Genomic DNA, 16,442 nt, shown 5'->3' with positions numbered 1-16,442 from the left:
TTATACATTTATAAGTGCCAGTATTTGAAAGCTTCATTATGCTGGTCCCTTAGCTGGTTTTGATCTACTCTGCCGATCTCGCTTAGAACTCTTCAACAAAGAAAAATGTAATTAGATTTTTATCACAGCTGCCCTGAAGACTACTATATTATCATACTATGGGAAGCCTCCGTGAATATGTTAATATTTGATTCTAGACAATTCCATAATACACATGCTGCCTAAACAAACTAGCAGAAGCTAAAGGGAAAAAAAAAAAAAGTTGTGAATAATTACTAGGAATTTGTCCAAATTGTCGAATGTTCGTAGTTCTCTTGACTCACAGAATTTCCTGTTTCAATTTAAATGGTGAAATAAATAAAACATTGGAGAAGAAATTAACATTTCCTTTACAGTAATGCCAAATACAATATAGCATACAATTCAAATATGCCTTGACTCATTAGCCCAGATTTTTGTATACTTTCATTCACTAGTTTTCTTTTTAAAAATCACCATTTTAATACAGGTAAAATTCTTATTTTATCTACTGCAAATTGTAAAATACACATGCAGATATAAAGTATACCCCAACTAATCCACTTCTCTTCTGTAAATAGAGAGCAGCAGGGAGAGTTTTAAACACAACTGACTCAACAGAGATATTTATCAATTCCAACACTGGGAAGATATAAGCATGCTATTTATATACAGCCCTTTACATCTAGGGAATAGAGAATCCAAGTACAGAAACTATTACTTCCAGAAGAATATTATGCATTATTTAAGTAAGAAAATGAGTAAGAATTTTTTTTGAGGTAATTATTCCAAGACAATTTTTTTAAAGCTTTAAAGATTTCTTGTTTTGAAAGGCAATTACTCTCAGTCTTCAAGTGTTTTTCTTTGTGTAAATAAAGGCTTCCAAAACGTAGTATGCATTTAGGTAACATTTGTGTATGCAGAATTACTGAAGCAGCTATGTTTAAAAACCAATAAGTTTTTGAGCTATACAGTTCTATGACTTGGCTGTCATTTATTTTCAAGTGTTAGTAAGGATACTTCTTAAAAAGCACTAGGATTAAATTGTTGAGGATTTGTTTGTTTGGGTTTTTTTAACAGCCTCTAAGAAGATGAAAGGAAATAGACTACTTTTAAAAATTTATTTTCTGATTTATTAGAATGATAGTGTGGAAACTCCAAGGATTTTGTACTCCAAGCACGTAAATTGGGCAAATGTGATTTTTTGCGACTGTTAGGATTTAATGTAAAACTATTTAATACATGTCATACATCTAAAAATTAAAAGATGAGTCTAACATAAGAACCTATGTCTAAAATAAGAACTTCAGGAATTTAAATGACCTTTAGTGGAAAAGAACCTGTATTAAAGCTTCAAAAGAGTTAATTCAAAGATATTGATGGGTTTAATCTCTATAGAAAGTATTGTGAAAACCCCACTGGATATATCTAACCTGGAACAGAGTTTCACACTATTATTAGAGAAGCCTTTGTACCTCCCTCCTATTTTTGGAAATCTGAACAAGTGTTTGACTTCCTGAAAATCAGCGCATTATACAATGCATTTTCTTATGATAAAAATCTAATGGACACTGGCCTCTCAGGCTGCAAGTCTCCTGTGGATACGTAAAGGAGACCTAGCTACCCCAGCTCCCTGCAAACAGTGTTTAACCTGCAGCAGACTTGGTGACATAAAAATGGCAACGGAGGAACTTTCTAAAGGACTCTCCTTACTTTCACACTGTCTCCCACGTCCAATGAGACAGGCAGAAATTAAAGCTGTGATGGAAAGATGTTCAGATGGCAAAAATGCTTGTCCTCATTACAGAGGCTTTTTCTTGGATAGATGCAATAAAGCAGAGATGCAAGTGAATTCACTCAATTGACCTTCCTCACCTCCCATTCAGCAGGCTGCAATCTTACTTGCAGTTATTTAATAATGGAGGTCAGCACAATCACAGAATGCAAACATAGAATAAAAGCCCCTCCATTCATAAACTTGCAGTTTCATGTTTTTCAAAAGCTAGATAAATGATTTTAATTGATGCTGAAAGTAAACATATTGCACTCTCTCACTGTGTTTTTTTTTTCTGCTAGTTCTGCTAATTCTTCAAGGCTAAGTATGCATTGTGACCCTGGCACCTAACAATGACTTCTTCCCCTCTAACAGGCTCCAAACTGGTTAAAATAGAAACTATAGGACCAGACCTTAACTACTGACTTCCACCAAATAGCTGGCATCTCATGTTGACCTTCCAAACCCTGTGAAATATCTTTCTTCATAACCCCATTCAGCTCTCCTCTGACACTCGTCCTTTTCTTGCTTTTCCACTGTCTTCCAGGAGACTTCACACACACTGATAGAACTCGGTAGGTAGTGGGGAATAAACATTAAGTATGCAGTTACGCCTTACCAGCAAAAGCAGTAGAATACATTACTGTATTCTGCAGCAGAATACATTACTGTACAGCAGATGAAATTGTTTTAATACAGTTTTTAAGTAAATATTCAAGTGCATAGCAAAAGTGAATTATAAGAGTAATAAAGGAAAAAAATAAAAGGAAACTTGGTGGTCAAGAACATTCTAACATTTAAGTAGACAGTACCATCTGGGCAATAAGAAATGAATCTCATCTGAGAAGTAAATATCTATTTCTCACGGTAAAATGTCATAACTCCAGGGTAACAGCAGCAGAATAAACAAATTGCACAAGAACCTGAAAAACTCTGTTTGTAGTTGAATACGCTTTTCACTAAATTTCTTCATACAGGTACAGTACTAAAGTGCTGTATATAGAACATACCAGCAAAGATAACATCATTAACTTAATTGAATGCCAGACACCAAATTACCTTAAATACAAAGAAATAAATGACTAATAAAGTGGTCTCCTGTTGATAACAGACTCATTGTTCATCAGTGCAATTCAAGGAAATACTCAGTGTAGCTCTCTGTATAAATCTTTATATCTCTTCACTGCAAATTTATTTCTCTTTGCATATCCAATTAAAGCTTTTCATCCATATCTTCAAGGCTCTGCAAAATTCCACTCTTAGCCTCATCTTTTTTTACCCTGCATCCCACTGACTATTGTCCTAGCAACCAACTTAAACATTTCTTTTCTAAATTTTCTCGTGCATTTGATTTTTCTGTTTGCTAATTTTTTCTCTTTCAAAACACTTATTTAAAACTGATTTCTATTGCTAAAGTGGATTTCTGCTGTAAAGAAAGCTCTAGAAAGCACTTCCCCTCTTTTTTTTTTTTTTTTTTTTTTGAGAATGTCTTCAAAATGCTGCATCATTTAGTGAATAAGATGGAACATTGTGAATCCATGTAGATGAACTACACAGTGTGCATCTAGAACCTGTTCCGCATACATTTCTGGACTCTTCCTTGCAGCAAATTTCCATTTTTTTTCTCTCTCTGTCAATCTTTTTTGGACTACTTCCCTTTTTATTATGTCTATCCATACTCACCTCTTAACACTCTATTTTGACAGTACTTGGCATAGTAAGTAAGTTCAAACAAAAACTTCAGGAAAAGCAAAAGGATTCTCATCAGCCCAAAGGATCTTTCACACTATCTTAGACATTCAACTTAGACTTGTACACTAATATATAAATTAATGCTTTAAAGGAACTGCTTAAAATCTGTATTTTCAAAAATATTGTATTGCTTTTTCAGCATTTTCCTTTTTTTATTTATCATTGTCTGCATTTACCTGTAGCAATTCTAGCAAATAAAGATTACATCTGCACCTGGGCACCAGAAATATCAAAGCAGCTTCTTCATAAACATATGTTATGATGTAGTCATAATTCACATAGACATTATTTTTTCCATGATATCCTGATTCAGTTGCCTCAGTTTGAATGTTGTCCCTTGAAACTAGTAACTCAAGATGTCTTTTAACCTAACCATTCAATTTATATTGGCGCACACAAGTCCTAATGGAAAACAATATTATTTATAATTTCAAATAACAATCTTCACACTTGTTTGGATGAATCTTGGGTCTTAAATTTCATTTACAGAATAAAATATGTAAGAAAACAGATGAAAACTACATATAGGGTAAAAATATGCATGTAATACAATTAAAAACTCTTTTTTAAAAAGGCTGTATCATAATTGCTATGTCTAAAACATTAAACTAATTATTTAATCTATGGAAGTTTGCTGGCTTCTGAACAACAAACTGTCATTTTACTAGACAGTATTTAGAATGTTCCCTCTTTCTTAAGAAATTATAATAATTTTCTGTTCCAAATAATGTCTTCTGGATTGGATGAAATTGAATTCTTTTAATGTGAAAGATATACTTGAAGATTTTTCACTTCTGAGGAATTTATACTTGGCCAAATAATTTAAATACTAGCACAGTAGTAGCTGTTTCAATCTGATCTGCTAGTAATTATCATCATTTATCTTTGGATATAAAAATTGCTTACTGCACATCACACATACACTCTGACAAATCACCCTTTCAGAAGAGAAAAAATGAAAAACAGCTTGCCAGGCTGTTATCTTAGAGGTTTACGCTTTTATTTATATTATTACTCACAGACTGCAGAAAGCTGAGATAGTACCATTAAATTAGATTCCTAACAGGCATCAAATTCATCTAGCAATAACGACATTATAATGTCATTGAAAACCATGAAAAGCACCAGAGTTATAAATGATCTTACTACCTATGGTGTAATGCATTTCATTACCAGACTTCTTCCTTGAAAAGATGCAATGTCCCAAATCAATGTCTTGCAGTATGTGCAGAAGTCAGTGTTAATAAATATGAAATATTATTCCTATGAATAAAACAAGCACTACACATGATGAATTTGCAAGTCTTTCAAAATGCTGCCACAACTTGCTCAAAACATTTTCTTCTTGTCAGTTCAGATGCCACCATGTTGGAGGGAAGGACCTGGTATGTTTAAGGTAGCCTACTCATATGTGACAAGTCAATAAAGAGCTAAGCCCTTACCCTACAGTAAAAAAAAAAAGAAAAAAGCAAGATGTATTTTGATATACAGTTGTTTTCAAAAGGTTGAATAAAGTTATATAGTAGTATTTACAGCTCTCCAAAGAGGCAAGAATTTACACTGAGAACTTCACATCTTTTTATTTTATTATATTGATCATTATCACTTCATAATATTGGAATATAAGACAATAATATGCCCAGAAAATAAGTTATCTTTGTCACCACAATATGAGCAAAAATAAAGTTTAGCTAAGTAATTACAAATATTAACAAATTAGTAAGTATATGCTGTGCAAGCTCTCGTTAACACTTCAACTTCAGATCCCCTCCTGTTTTAAGAGCATGCAAAAATAAAATCTGTTTAAAGATCTGAACAGCGATTGTCGATACAAGACTACATTGGTCAGCGTCCAGGGTGGGGGCACGTTTGCATGAAAATCATCCTTATAGGAAGGATGTAATGCATCTTGATTTACATTTTACAGCTTTTCAATTTTTCACAGTTCTTCAGCAGGAATGATTCTAGAACACGATATTCCTGCAAAGCCTCTATTGGGCCAGGTTCTAAATGACGTAAACGAGACATAAAAGCCAAGTTTGCCTGCCTCTCAAACTGACTGCCTAATAGATTGCAATCATAGCAACTTCTTTAGACTCATCTTTTACCACTGTACAATGCATTACACTCTTGACAAAGTTGGAGCATGGGTGACATCCCTTCCCCTCATTTACAGCTATGTCAAACAGACATTAGGATGTCACATGTCATGTGTCATAATTTTTAAATAAGATTTTTCTTTGAAAGTACGATGACTTTGAACCCCAAAAGAAATGTAGGTTAAGTCTCAAAGGTGCAATATTTAATGAAGGTAAAATGTAACTATGCATAATTTGTTGTAGTATGACTACTAACACATATCTATTAACAGAAATACCAGGCATACAGCAGTAACAAGCATCCTTTTCTTACTACTTATATGCTGTACTGTTCTGTTTCAAAGAGAAGTATATTATGAAAAGCTAGAGTATCTCAGAAGAAATTTATTTTCATTGTGACTTCTGCTGATTAACAGTAAGTGGAAGCTATCATTTTACAAAGTATTGCTTCTTTCAAACAAAGCCTCCTTCTTCAATACATTTTGCTGCAGATAGTGGCCTGCTGGTGGGAATGCATCTTACAAATAGGGACAAACTGCAGACAAATATTTCCTTGCAATGCTTACGCAGACATATTTTTGCTAACATTAGACTTTGTGGAGGCTGTTCTCTTTTAAAGGAGAGATGGTATGTGTGCAAGCTTCACATTGAAGACAGAAAAAGAAAGGTTCAGGTTCAAAGGTGCCTATAACAGCAGACATACTGTTATAAGAATGTCCCATATTTGCAACAGGGTAGAAATACGGCCTGAGAGGAGGATTTGTCTAAACCTTATCTTGTTGTCACAGCAGAGCTACATTTGGTGAAGCGCATACCTTATTGCCATGTTCCTAAAATAGCATCATATCAAAGCTATTTATTCTTACCATCAGTGACTTGAGCTTCTTCTTGAGTGTTGGCTGGCTTATTTGTATTGACCGTGGCAGAATTTCTTGCAGTAGGCATAGCACTTGCATCAGTAACTACACCAGTCAGCTGCACTTCTACTCTTCTTTCTACTCTCTGCCTGGCTCGACAGCGCACAACAGCTACAGAAAAGCAAGAACCCATTATTTGTAAAGTGTCAGCATCTTGATTTTAACAAAACAATTAAACACAGAAGTTAAATGTGTTTAGAGAGTGACAAAATTACAATAAGGACCAAGTCAACTAAAAGCTTTTTCCCATTCCACAGTTTCTATTATTCTGTTTAGGTGAAGTAGTAGAAAATACTGCTAAGCAAACAAAAACCTGTTCCTACAGTGAGTTCACAACAGCACTTGCAAATTTGTCCCTTTTTTGTAATCATGAATTGTATCTTCATTTTAGTTCATTTGCAAAGAGAAATTATGGTATAGTTTGGCATATGCCAATGAGAAAGAAAGACTGAAAGAAAAATAAGGAAATGAAAGAATTTAGAAGTTAACTGAAAGAATGCTAAGTTACTCTTTGATTTCTTAATTTAAGAATACTACTGTTCAAACTTCAGCTTTTACAGAACTATGTCAGAATAAAAAGCATTCTGACACAAGTTTCTCTTTGAAGCATGACAGAGCTTTTTTTTCAATTCATGTGAGGTGATTTTAATTTACTGCTTCTAAAATATGTTCTTTTTCATTACAAGGTAGTTGGGTTTTAGCTTATACATTAGATTTTATAAAGCTTACTTCAATAGTTACTGTTTACAGTTCTTTCAATAATTATTGGCACAGAAAGAGGAGAAAATTAGATGCAACAACTGAAAGAACAATATGTTTTCCCAAAGAAAAGACTTAGAATATTCTAGAATTATAAAATCAACATGAAAAAGGAGAGCTGACTACATACTTCTCGGTTTCAAGGTCTAAATATTATTTTCATCAGGATTATAACAATTTTTTTTAAAAAATAATTAATTAAAAATTAATTCTGAACTTAATCTCAAGATTTAATTATAAGTAATATAGAACCATATCTTGGTAAGTAATTATGTAAAGTGTTTTAAAAAAAAGAGCAATGAAACCCTTACTTCTATAGTACGCTTATTTAGCTTCAACTTTCAGTTCTGGAGCTTGATTCACTATCATTATTTTGGAAAATGGACAATTGCACATCAAGTTCAAGTTATTTCCTTTCCTTAAAAAAAAAAAATCCTTTTTTTTTTCCCTTAGTCTTTTCCTATTTAATAGGATTTAAGTAATTTCTAGCTCTCTTCTAAGTATTTCTACAAGGGACAATGACTGAAATACTTAAAAATGCATCTTTTTTTTCAAGATGCATGGATGTATATTTAAGAATAAATTACATCATCTGCTTTACACCAGCTTACTGAGTATTTCAGTTTATTGTGTGCACATGTTGTGTCTACATCATTTTCTATTCCGCAGCTTATCTTACTACCAGAAATGATTCTACATTTCCTTTTTCCTAAGTGGCTAACTAATATTTATGGATACAAATCAGATTCCTATGAGATTTGATTGGACAAGTTCCTGAGCAACTTGATCTAATTAGACTTGGCTTTGAGTAGGGGTTGGTTTAGATGACCTTCAGTGGTCCCTTACAATCTAAATTACTGTATGCTGCTTTGACTCTACAAGATTTAAAAAAATATTCTGGATGATTCTCCATTTTTAATCACTATTATAAGACAGCCAATTTGTAATCTGCTTAATATGTACTACATGGGTTGTGACCACTGATCATTTTAATTGGTCTCATGAGATACTAAGTCAAGTGACTTCCAGAAGTTTAAGTAAATTAAGATGCAAGTAAGAATGACACAAAAGATGAACTGCCTAATAAGATAGGCAAGCAGCTTTGGTTTTTGACATAACAGCTTGTGGCAATTTTACTAAATATCTGCTTTAAAAGAAATGACAATACTATTTCAATCATTATTAAAAACAATTATTTAAAAACAAAATAAGTTTCTTGTAAATTACCTGCTTTAGATTCTTATCTTACAACAGGGATTTATAATTGAAAAATTATATTTATAATTTATATATTTATAATTGAAAACCATAGACTTTCAGAATCAAGGCAGGAATGGAATCTGTTTCATAAATACACTTACAATCGGGTATTTTAGTTTTCCAGGTCGTTTTTCAAAGAAAGATCTAGCAATTCCTTAGGAAAAAAAAAATCAGCCCAACATAACATGGCAATGATCAGAAAGAGATACGTATTCAAAATTAATGCAATGCTCCTTGTTTGCATTACAAACACTTACTGAACATAAACTAGTGGATAACAGAGTTATAAATATTCTACAGTTTAGTTTTGCTGTTTTAAAGAAGCATTTAGGAATTTAAGATTACTTAAGATTTGACATTACTTAAGTTTCTGATCATATACAAAAGTGATGTAACTTACACAATTTATGAATGCTAACAGTTTTAACTCATAATTTCTATACCGAATGAAAACAATAGTCCAATAAAAGGGAGATTTATCTCAAAGTCTGCTGGTAAATTACATAACAGCTTTAAATAACACAACAAACACATCAATATATTAATCATTTTAATGCTAATGAGACTTGTTAAAACCATCATTTTGGGTAACAGTTGATTGCACGATAGTATTCTGCTTCATTCTTTAAGGTATTAAGGTGGAAATTAAGGAGATGAAAGCTCTAATTAATACCACATCATTGGTATTTGTCTGCAAGTAAAGGCTGCTTAAGCAAGTTAAATTAATGACAGCAAACACATCTATTTCTGTAGTTTTCCAGAAGTGATTCCTGTACCTTAGTCTATTTAGTGTAGAAAGGTATTCAACAACAAAACTCTATGAGTGTCAGTTTTATGTTCACTTCTCAGGAACAAGTGAAAAACTTACTGCTATTCACAGTAATCTGTATTTCAGTTTTGACTAAGGAGAGAAATTCAAAGAAGGTTGAGAGAAACAGTGGACATCTACTTCAATATTTTGTACCCTACAAACTCTCCAGAAGGGTGTTCTGGGTGCATAAGCAGAAATCTACTCTTGTGTCAGTCTTTAATTTGATTTACCTTCAGTTCTTTAACTCAGCATTAACTGGAACACTGAATGTCACAAGACTTGAGATTTTCAACTGCTCCTAGGTCCTTTTGTCCACAATGAGAACAAAACGATAGATATAGATTTGCTTTGTAGGTTGAGAAAGCAGATTTTATTTTAAATATATGATTTTATATTTTTTTAAGATGTAGCAAAGTACTACTGCAAATTCTCGTGATCAAGCAGGAGAGAACACAAATGAATACTTAATTTTTTAAATTTATTTTTCTCTTTTTTTTTCAATCATTACCTACCTGGAACTAATTTCCGCTGTGGTGCTTCAGGTATTCCACGAACCGGATAGATCCAGAGTATTCCCTGAATTCCTCCATTCTCTGCTACAGTAACACTACTTGGAAAATAAGTGAGGAGTATCATTGTGATAGACTGCTGAGAATTTTTTTTATTCCAAAGTAATCTAGACTTAAGAGTTGTTGGAGAGGTTAGACTCCATTTTATTGTAAACTGTAATGCTAAACATATCTAAGAAAAATATGAAATAAAATCCAACCAAATCAGAACAACAATAATTTACATCCACTTAGTTTATTGTCTGCAAATATTCAATGAGTATATGAGAACATTTAGCCAGATCTGCTCTCTCTTATGTCATGTCTACACTGAAATAAAGTTTATGTAGTTTATGCATTACACAAACATATCCACAGGAGATTCATAATTATCCCAAATATAACGAAAAAATAAGGGCATCTAAGACCTTTCATTTTCTCAATATCCATAACTGCACTGGCAGCTAGTACTTTACATTCTGTTTATTTAAAGTTAGAAAAGGTAAGTATTGAAACAGATAAAAGTCCTACCTTAAATCCTCATACTTTGCAGCATATATTAAAAGCTTATGTTGGATACCTACTGCCCTCAAAATCAGACAACTGATTGCCCTTAGAAACTACACACAAATATTGAAAGGGGAAAATGATTATAGGATTCAGTATCCTCAACTACTTTTTATTTTCCTATTAGAATAAATTACCTCTTTAAGTCTTTATTTAATTCAGTAGAATCCTCATAAGGCCAGTTTTCACCATTTTCCCTCATTACATGAATTACCACCAACGTCTCATACATTTTCATTTTATCTGGCATGAATAACACTGGGATGTCCAGTTTTTCTTTCGGACCTAATCGGGTTCCTGTAAAATTGAAGAGATCATTACAGTATATTGAAAGTTTTGAATATTATCTGTATTATTTTACTCATACACTTCCTTTTTATTTTTTTTATATACTATTTAACATTTTAGCATAGTGTACCATTATCCCTGTGATAACAAATTTCATTTTACCCTGCTTTTGCTACAGCCAAATCTCATCTTATAGTAGCATTTGTGGCTTGGCTTCCTATAATAAGGTATTTTTTGATTCAATGTTTTAAATAGAGGAGTTCATGTAAACTGTTATTTTAGACTTCTACTTACTGATAAAACTTTGAAGTGGAAGCCAGGGAGACTCTGAAGTCTCAAAACAAAACAAGCACTATTAAGTGAATGTCCCACATTTAATATTCAAAGTTCATATGTAATATATCTAAGTCAATCTCATTATTTTCTAGGGCCTAAGTGATGTTTTTTGAGCATCAGTGGGTTGCAACATAAGAAAGTAACACTGTGTAGAAAAGATCAATACAAAAGCAATTGTTAATGTCTGAGACATAATTGAAATATATTTGAAAGAATTCACATTATTATTATACAAGCCATGTATTTTCTGTATGATTTTTCATCTGATTGATTTCGTTCTAAAAAAAAAAACAAAAACAAACCACCTTTGTTGCCTATAATGAAGGTGGCCTGATACATTGCATTTTTAAGAGCACCTTTCCAATGACTTGCCAGTCTGCCAACTGTCAGAACATTTACTTCAGAATGTGTTCTAGCTCTTTCAGAAATAAAGACACAGAAAAATTACAAAAAGTAGAAAAAGTAAATCATACAGTCTTTTCACTATCAAGCTCCTTGCTTTGAACAGAATTATTGAAATTTGGTGGAACTGACATCTTGGGGTTAGGATTTCAGCTTTAATTCTATCTGTAGAAAAGCCGCTTAGTTTTGAATAAATACTTTTACATTAAGCTCTGAATCACTTTTTGTGATAATTTTTGATGCGTGCTACAATGCATACATGCTAATACAGGCCTATGAGTATCGTGCTCTGAGAATGTCTGAATCTGCTCAAGTTAGTATGCATGGGACAAGCAGCATTCTCCCTGTGATTGCTTCTGCTCATAACCACAGGCTACTGTGTGCTCAAACAATGTCTCATGCTCCAAATACTCACCTCCCTACAACCTAAGTGGCTTGAGGGTGAAGATCTCAATGCTGAGAGCTGTAGCAGAGTGGGTGATAAGAAAATTGTAATGCAATCTTGGGAAGGGCAAAATATAAAAAAGAGGTGGATGCATGGGTGTTTGGAAATGAAAGTGGAAATGTAGGGAGATAGAGTAAAATGATGACAGACAGGAATGGCCAGAAGCAAAAGAAGTCAAGTAAGTCACAGCAGGGTGGGAGAAAACACCAAAACACAGAACAAATACCAGGACTCCTCATCTGCACCAATCCTCTGCTAACATTTAATTATTAAGTCTACTGGACATTGCAACTTCTATTGCTATCTCACAATCTGTTGTTATATCATTTATTCCTTCAACACAAACCTTGAATAAAGATATGTTAAGCAGCTTGGGTAGATTAACATAATATTTAAATTAATAAATTACCCTGTCCAAACTAATTACCTTTATGAAGAATTATCTTGTGCTGCATTATGTAGGTACTTCCTATAGTATATAACCCCACTGGAGTAGATATCGCTCTGTAGCTGTACCTCTTTTAGCTGAAAACATTCTTAAATTAAAATAAACTAAAAAAAAAAAAAGATTGGAAAGTCAATCTTAAACAAGGAAGGTTGGGATTATTTAAAGACAAATCACTCCATCTGCAGGATTTCTGCCTGTTTCAGTAAGAATGTCTCAAGACCTCAAATATAGACCACTGCCCCACATTATTACGGATTCTACAAGCAGAAGGGAATTCGTACCTAACTATGTCTGGATTTCTGTATGTAAGAGGTTTATTATGTAGTAGCTATTGAAATTAACCAATGGCTTTGCACTCATAATTGCTCAAATTTTGTGTATTTGTAGAAGTCCATCATGACATGAGCAATTTGGCTTTGAAATAATTACTTGAGAAGTCTTACATCTTGAAATAGCTTGAAAATATCTTCCTTAAAAATCCATTTAAAATGTTAATAGCTAGACAAAAAAAAAAAACCCTATATTTCTTCTTTTTTTTTACTATATTTTCTTCTTTTAATAAAGCTCTAAGACTTTTATTTAGATCTTAATCTCCCTATTTGGTGCATTATCTATGAAGTACATACATAAAAGACATACTATATACACATATATTGTTGGCAATAATGCGGTCAGAGGGTTTTTTTGAAAACCTTTGCAAATTAGCAACTAATTTTTTAATCCAGTGTCTGAAATAACTAAGCTGACCATGTGCATTGTTGCCATGCTTCTGAAAACATCTGAACCAGGATCCGTTCCTCTGGAATAGAAGTTAGCTATGGCACTGATGCACTGTTCTCCCTCTGAGAGAGAAGAGGCAGCTCTCTACCATGATTTCCCAGTTTGGGCCTACTCTGGTATAGTAGACCAGAGTAGTGGGGCTGTAATATCTTTAAATTATAAGTGTATTCTTCAAGGCAATTAGATTGCCTTGAATCCAAATACATGCATACCAAAATAGTGTAATCAACAACAGCATTTAAGCACTTTGTAACACCATTATGGTACATACAAACACAATATGTAGGCATTTTAATTAAGTTTGTGAGCAATTGGAGCACCAATGGCGTAAATACATACGAAGTTGCATATAAGAGGTATCCAGGTAACAGAAGCTGAAAGATGAGGCACAAATTAAGCAGAAGGGACTGCAAATAGGTAGAGCATTCTGCTGAATACACAAGAGGGATGACTAGCAAAAGTAAAATCAAAATAAATAGCACAGGCAGCTGTGGAGATTGCCCTTCGCAGGTGAAGAAGGCAAGAAGCACAAAGCACTGGCAATGACTGAGGAAAGATGGAGAAGAAATTCAACAAGACCACTTCAGTTCCAACTTCTCTCACCAGACTTGTTCTTCTCTCTCAAGTCTGATCACTTTGACCTCCATGATGAAGAAAAATCAAGGACCCAAACCATCACTGCTAACTATACGGCATCAGCTTCATGGCATTGTATACTTATCGCTAATTTAGGATATGATAATTAAGGAATAAAACTTTTATACATGTACTAATAGTGATTAACAGAGTATAAGAATCCCTTATTAGCATGAAGTTTATTGTTAATAAATGTAAGGTTTTGTTTTGAAGTTTAAAAACGGCCTAATTTGTCAGTCCTCTAAACATTCTCATCACAGAGATCTCTAATTCCTTAACAATATATTTCTATATGCAGATATCTAACTGCAAATACACTACATGTTGTGTCTAAATACATAAAGAGAGATCATTATATATAGTGATACACCCACACACACACATTTATAGATTCTATTGCAACACAGGACAAGTCTATCTTTAGCTTGTAGCCATTTTCTTCTTGGGCATTTTCTCTCTTTTGTCTTACAGTCACAGAATCACAGAATGGTTTGGGTTGGAAGGGACCTTTAAAGGTCATCTAGTCCAACCCCCTGCAAGGAGCAGGGACATCTCCAACTTGATCAGGTTGCTCAGATCCCTGTCAAGCCTGGCCTTCAATGTTACCTTTCTAGGTCCTTGTAGCTGGCTGCTTCTCAAGTTGCTGAAAGTCTGTGGACAGAGGACCTTCTCCCTTCCCTTAAAAGTGCAAGAGCAGCTTTAGCTCCCAACAAACCACTTTGCCTTCCTTAAAAACACTCCACCTGCCTTTTCCCATGCATGTAGGAAAACACCATCCCAGCTGTTTAATCAGTACACCTACTGACACAACAGACAATATGTATGTGCGCAATTTTAGTACAAATCAGTATGATTAAATTGCTTCTATTTGTCTGTGGACCTCATGTATTCTGCTGGGAATACCAATAATGTATTCCCTCTCCATGCCCTCTACAGTGATGCCCACACACTGCAAATAACAAATTGCTGCTACATCAGCATCTTACCGATTGCAAAATATCCAAGTAGCTGTTCAAGCTAATTTTTAGAGTCTAGTGCTTTACCAGAATAATATGCTCTGGATGATTTTGAACTTTAAAAAAAAAAAAAAAAAAAGAACAAAACCCAAACAGAAAACAAACAAACAAATCTTTCCAGAAGTTATAATTTAGAATAGAGTTTTACTAATTTCATTTGCAGACCTTTTAACATCTGACAAATAGAACAGACGGTGAACTAATACCTAATTACACTATATATGCATCGCATATACTGTTTGAACTGTAGCTTAATTATGCCTGTTAAAGTACATAGTGCCTTGATTTTTAAAATAAATTTTAATACAGAACGCATATGAGAGCATTCTGGGTCATTCTGGCAGAAAATTGGTTATTAAAGACCATGAAAAGACAAATTTTATATCACTGTTGAAACAGAATGTGTTCAAATTTTTAATAAAAGAATCTTCTTACTAGAAGCTGTTCATAATGACAGTAATTTTTATATCACTGGGCTTGCCTGCAGCTGTCAACTAACCAACTAATCATTAACTGCTAGTACAGATTTATTTCCTTATGATTTTGCCTAGTTAATAAGATAGATGAAATAGGCCTAATTGCAAAAAAACCCACACAGTGCTTCCTGTTTCTCTTTTCTCCTTCCCATTTATAGAATGAGGGCCAGCAACTCCTGGCACAACAGACAACAATATCTGTGTGGACAACTTTAATGGAAATCAGCATTACCAACCAAGTTGCTTTTATTTCCCTGTGCACCTCAAACACTTGCGAGGGATACCAAGAACTGATCCCAATGACTGATCTCTTATCTTCATGTAAGTCTTCATACTGCAGTGAGTATCCACAAATTCTTCATAAGAAAACCACAGCAAGGCTCTTTTCAGAATAAAGCTGCATCACATTTGGTAAATAGCTTTGGGACAGATTTTGATAATAGTCTACTTCTATTTCACTGTCCTAAAGGCCATTAGGAAACAGTGACAGCAGAGCAAGCTCAGCTGACCCTTCAAAAGACTGAAGCCATCTGATTTCAAACCAAGGGCTGCAATGAGAGACAATTGCCTTACAGAGAAGCATGGAGAGATCTGTGTCCTCCTTCATTTCTTTTTTAGGTACCATCTTTTTAAGTCTTGCCTTTTTTTTTTTCTAAAGGCCAGTGGAGAGCACAGATTCTGTAAAAGATTCCTTGGGCACCACGACCTTTGACACTTAAGCCTAGACCTTAGAACTAAATTAGATAATTAAATCAAAAGTAGTATATTTGAAATTCCCAGCTTCACTTCTATGGGGCACTGCACTTTGGCTGAGTTCTGTGTAATATCTGTGTCAGCCCTAGAAAGCATTGCACTGCAAGAGCTAAAATTAATTAAAGTAATGAAGCAGTGATCCCCGTAGCTGGGATTTTATTTGGAAGGAATACAGATGGGTAAAAACACATTTGTTGCCTCTCAAATACACATGCCTTTCACAGGTGGTTCACAATAATTGTATTTCTAGGAGGACTCTTTGCTTCCTGAATTATGGATTCTTCCACCGAAAGTTAGACTTGTGCTTCCCCCTGTCTCCAAAAGTTTCACAAAATCACAGAATGGTTGAAGTTGGAA

The 16,442-nt window shown here is 33.8% G+C and overlaps 1 protein-coding gene across 1 annotated transcript in view; it reads right to left on the bottom strand.

The window, feature by feature from the left end:
* The window catches only part of CFAP47 (cilia and flagella associated protein 47), a 315,224-nt gene that overhangs the window by 23,019 nt on the left and 275,763 nt on the right, over window positions 1-16,442 (bottom strand). The window contains exons 58-60 of the mRNA XM_086766611.1: window positions 10,643-10,802; window positions 9,903-10,000; window positions 6,510-6,671 (exon numbers count right to left, since the gene is read on the bottom strand). Of these exons, the coding sequence (XP_086622737.1) occupies window positions 6,510-6,671; window positions 9,903-10,000; window positions 10,643-10,802 (420 nt within the window). The remainder of the gene's footprint in view (window positions 1-6,509; window positions 6,672-9,902; window positions 10,001-10,642; window positions 10,803-16,442) is intronic.

Source organism: Chlamydotis macqueenii, chromosome 1, assembly GCF_036417535.1.
Source record: "Chlamydotis macqueenii isolate bChlMac1 chromosome 1, bChlMac1.mat, whole genome shotgun sequence".
NCBI classification, from domain to species: Eukaryota; Metazoa; Chordata; class Aves; order Otidiformes; family Otididae; genus Chlamydotis; species Chlamydotis macqueenii.
This window is presented reverse-complemented; position numbering and strand designations above follow the sequence as displayed.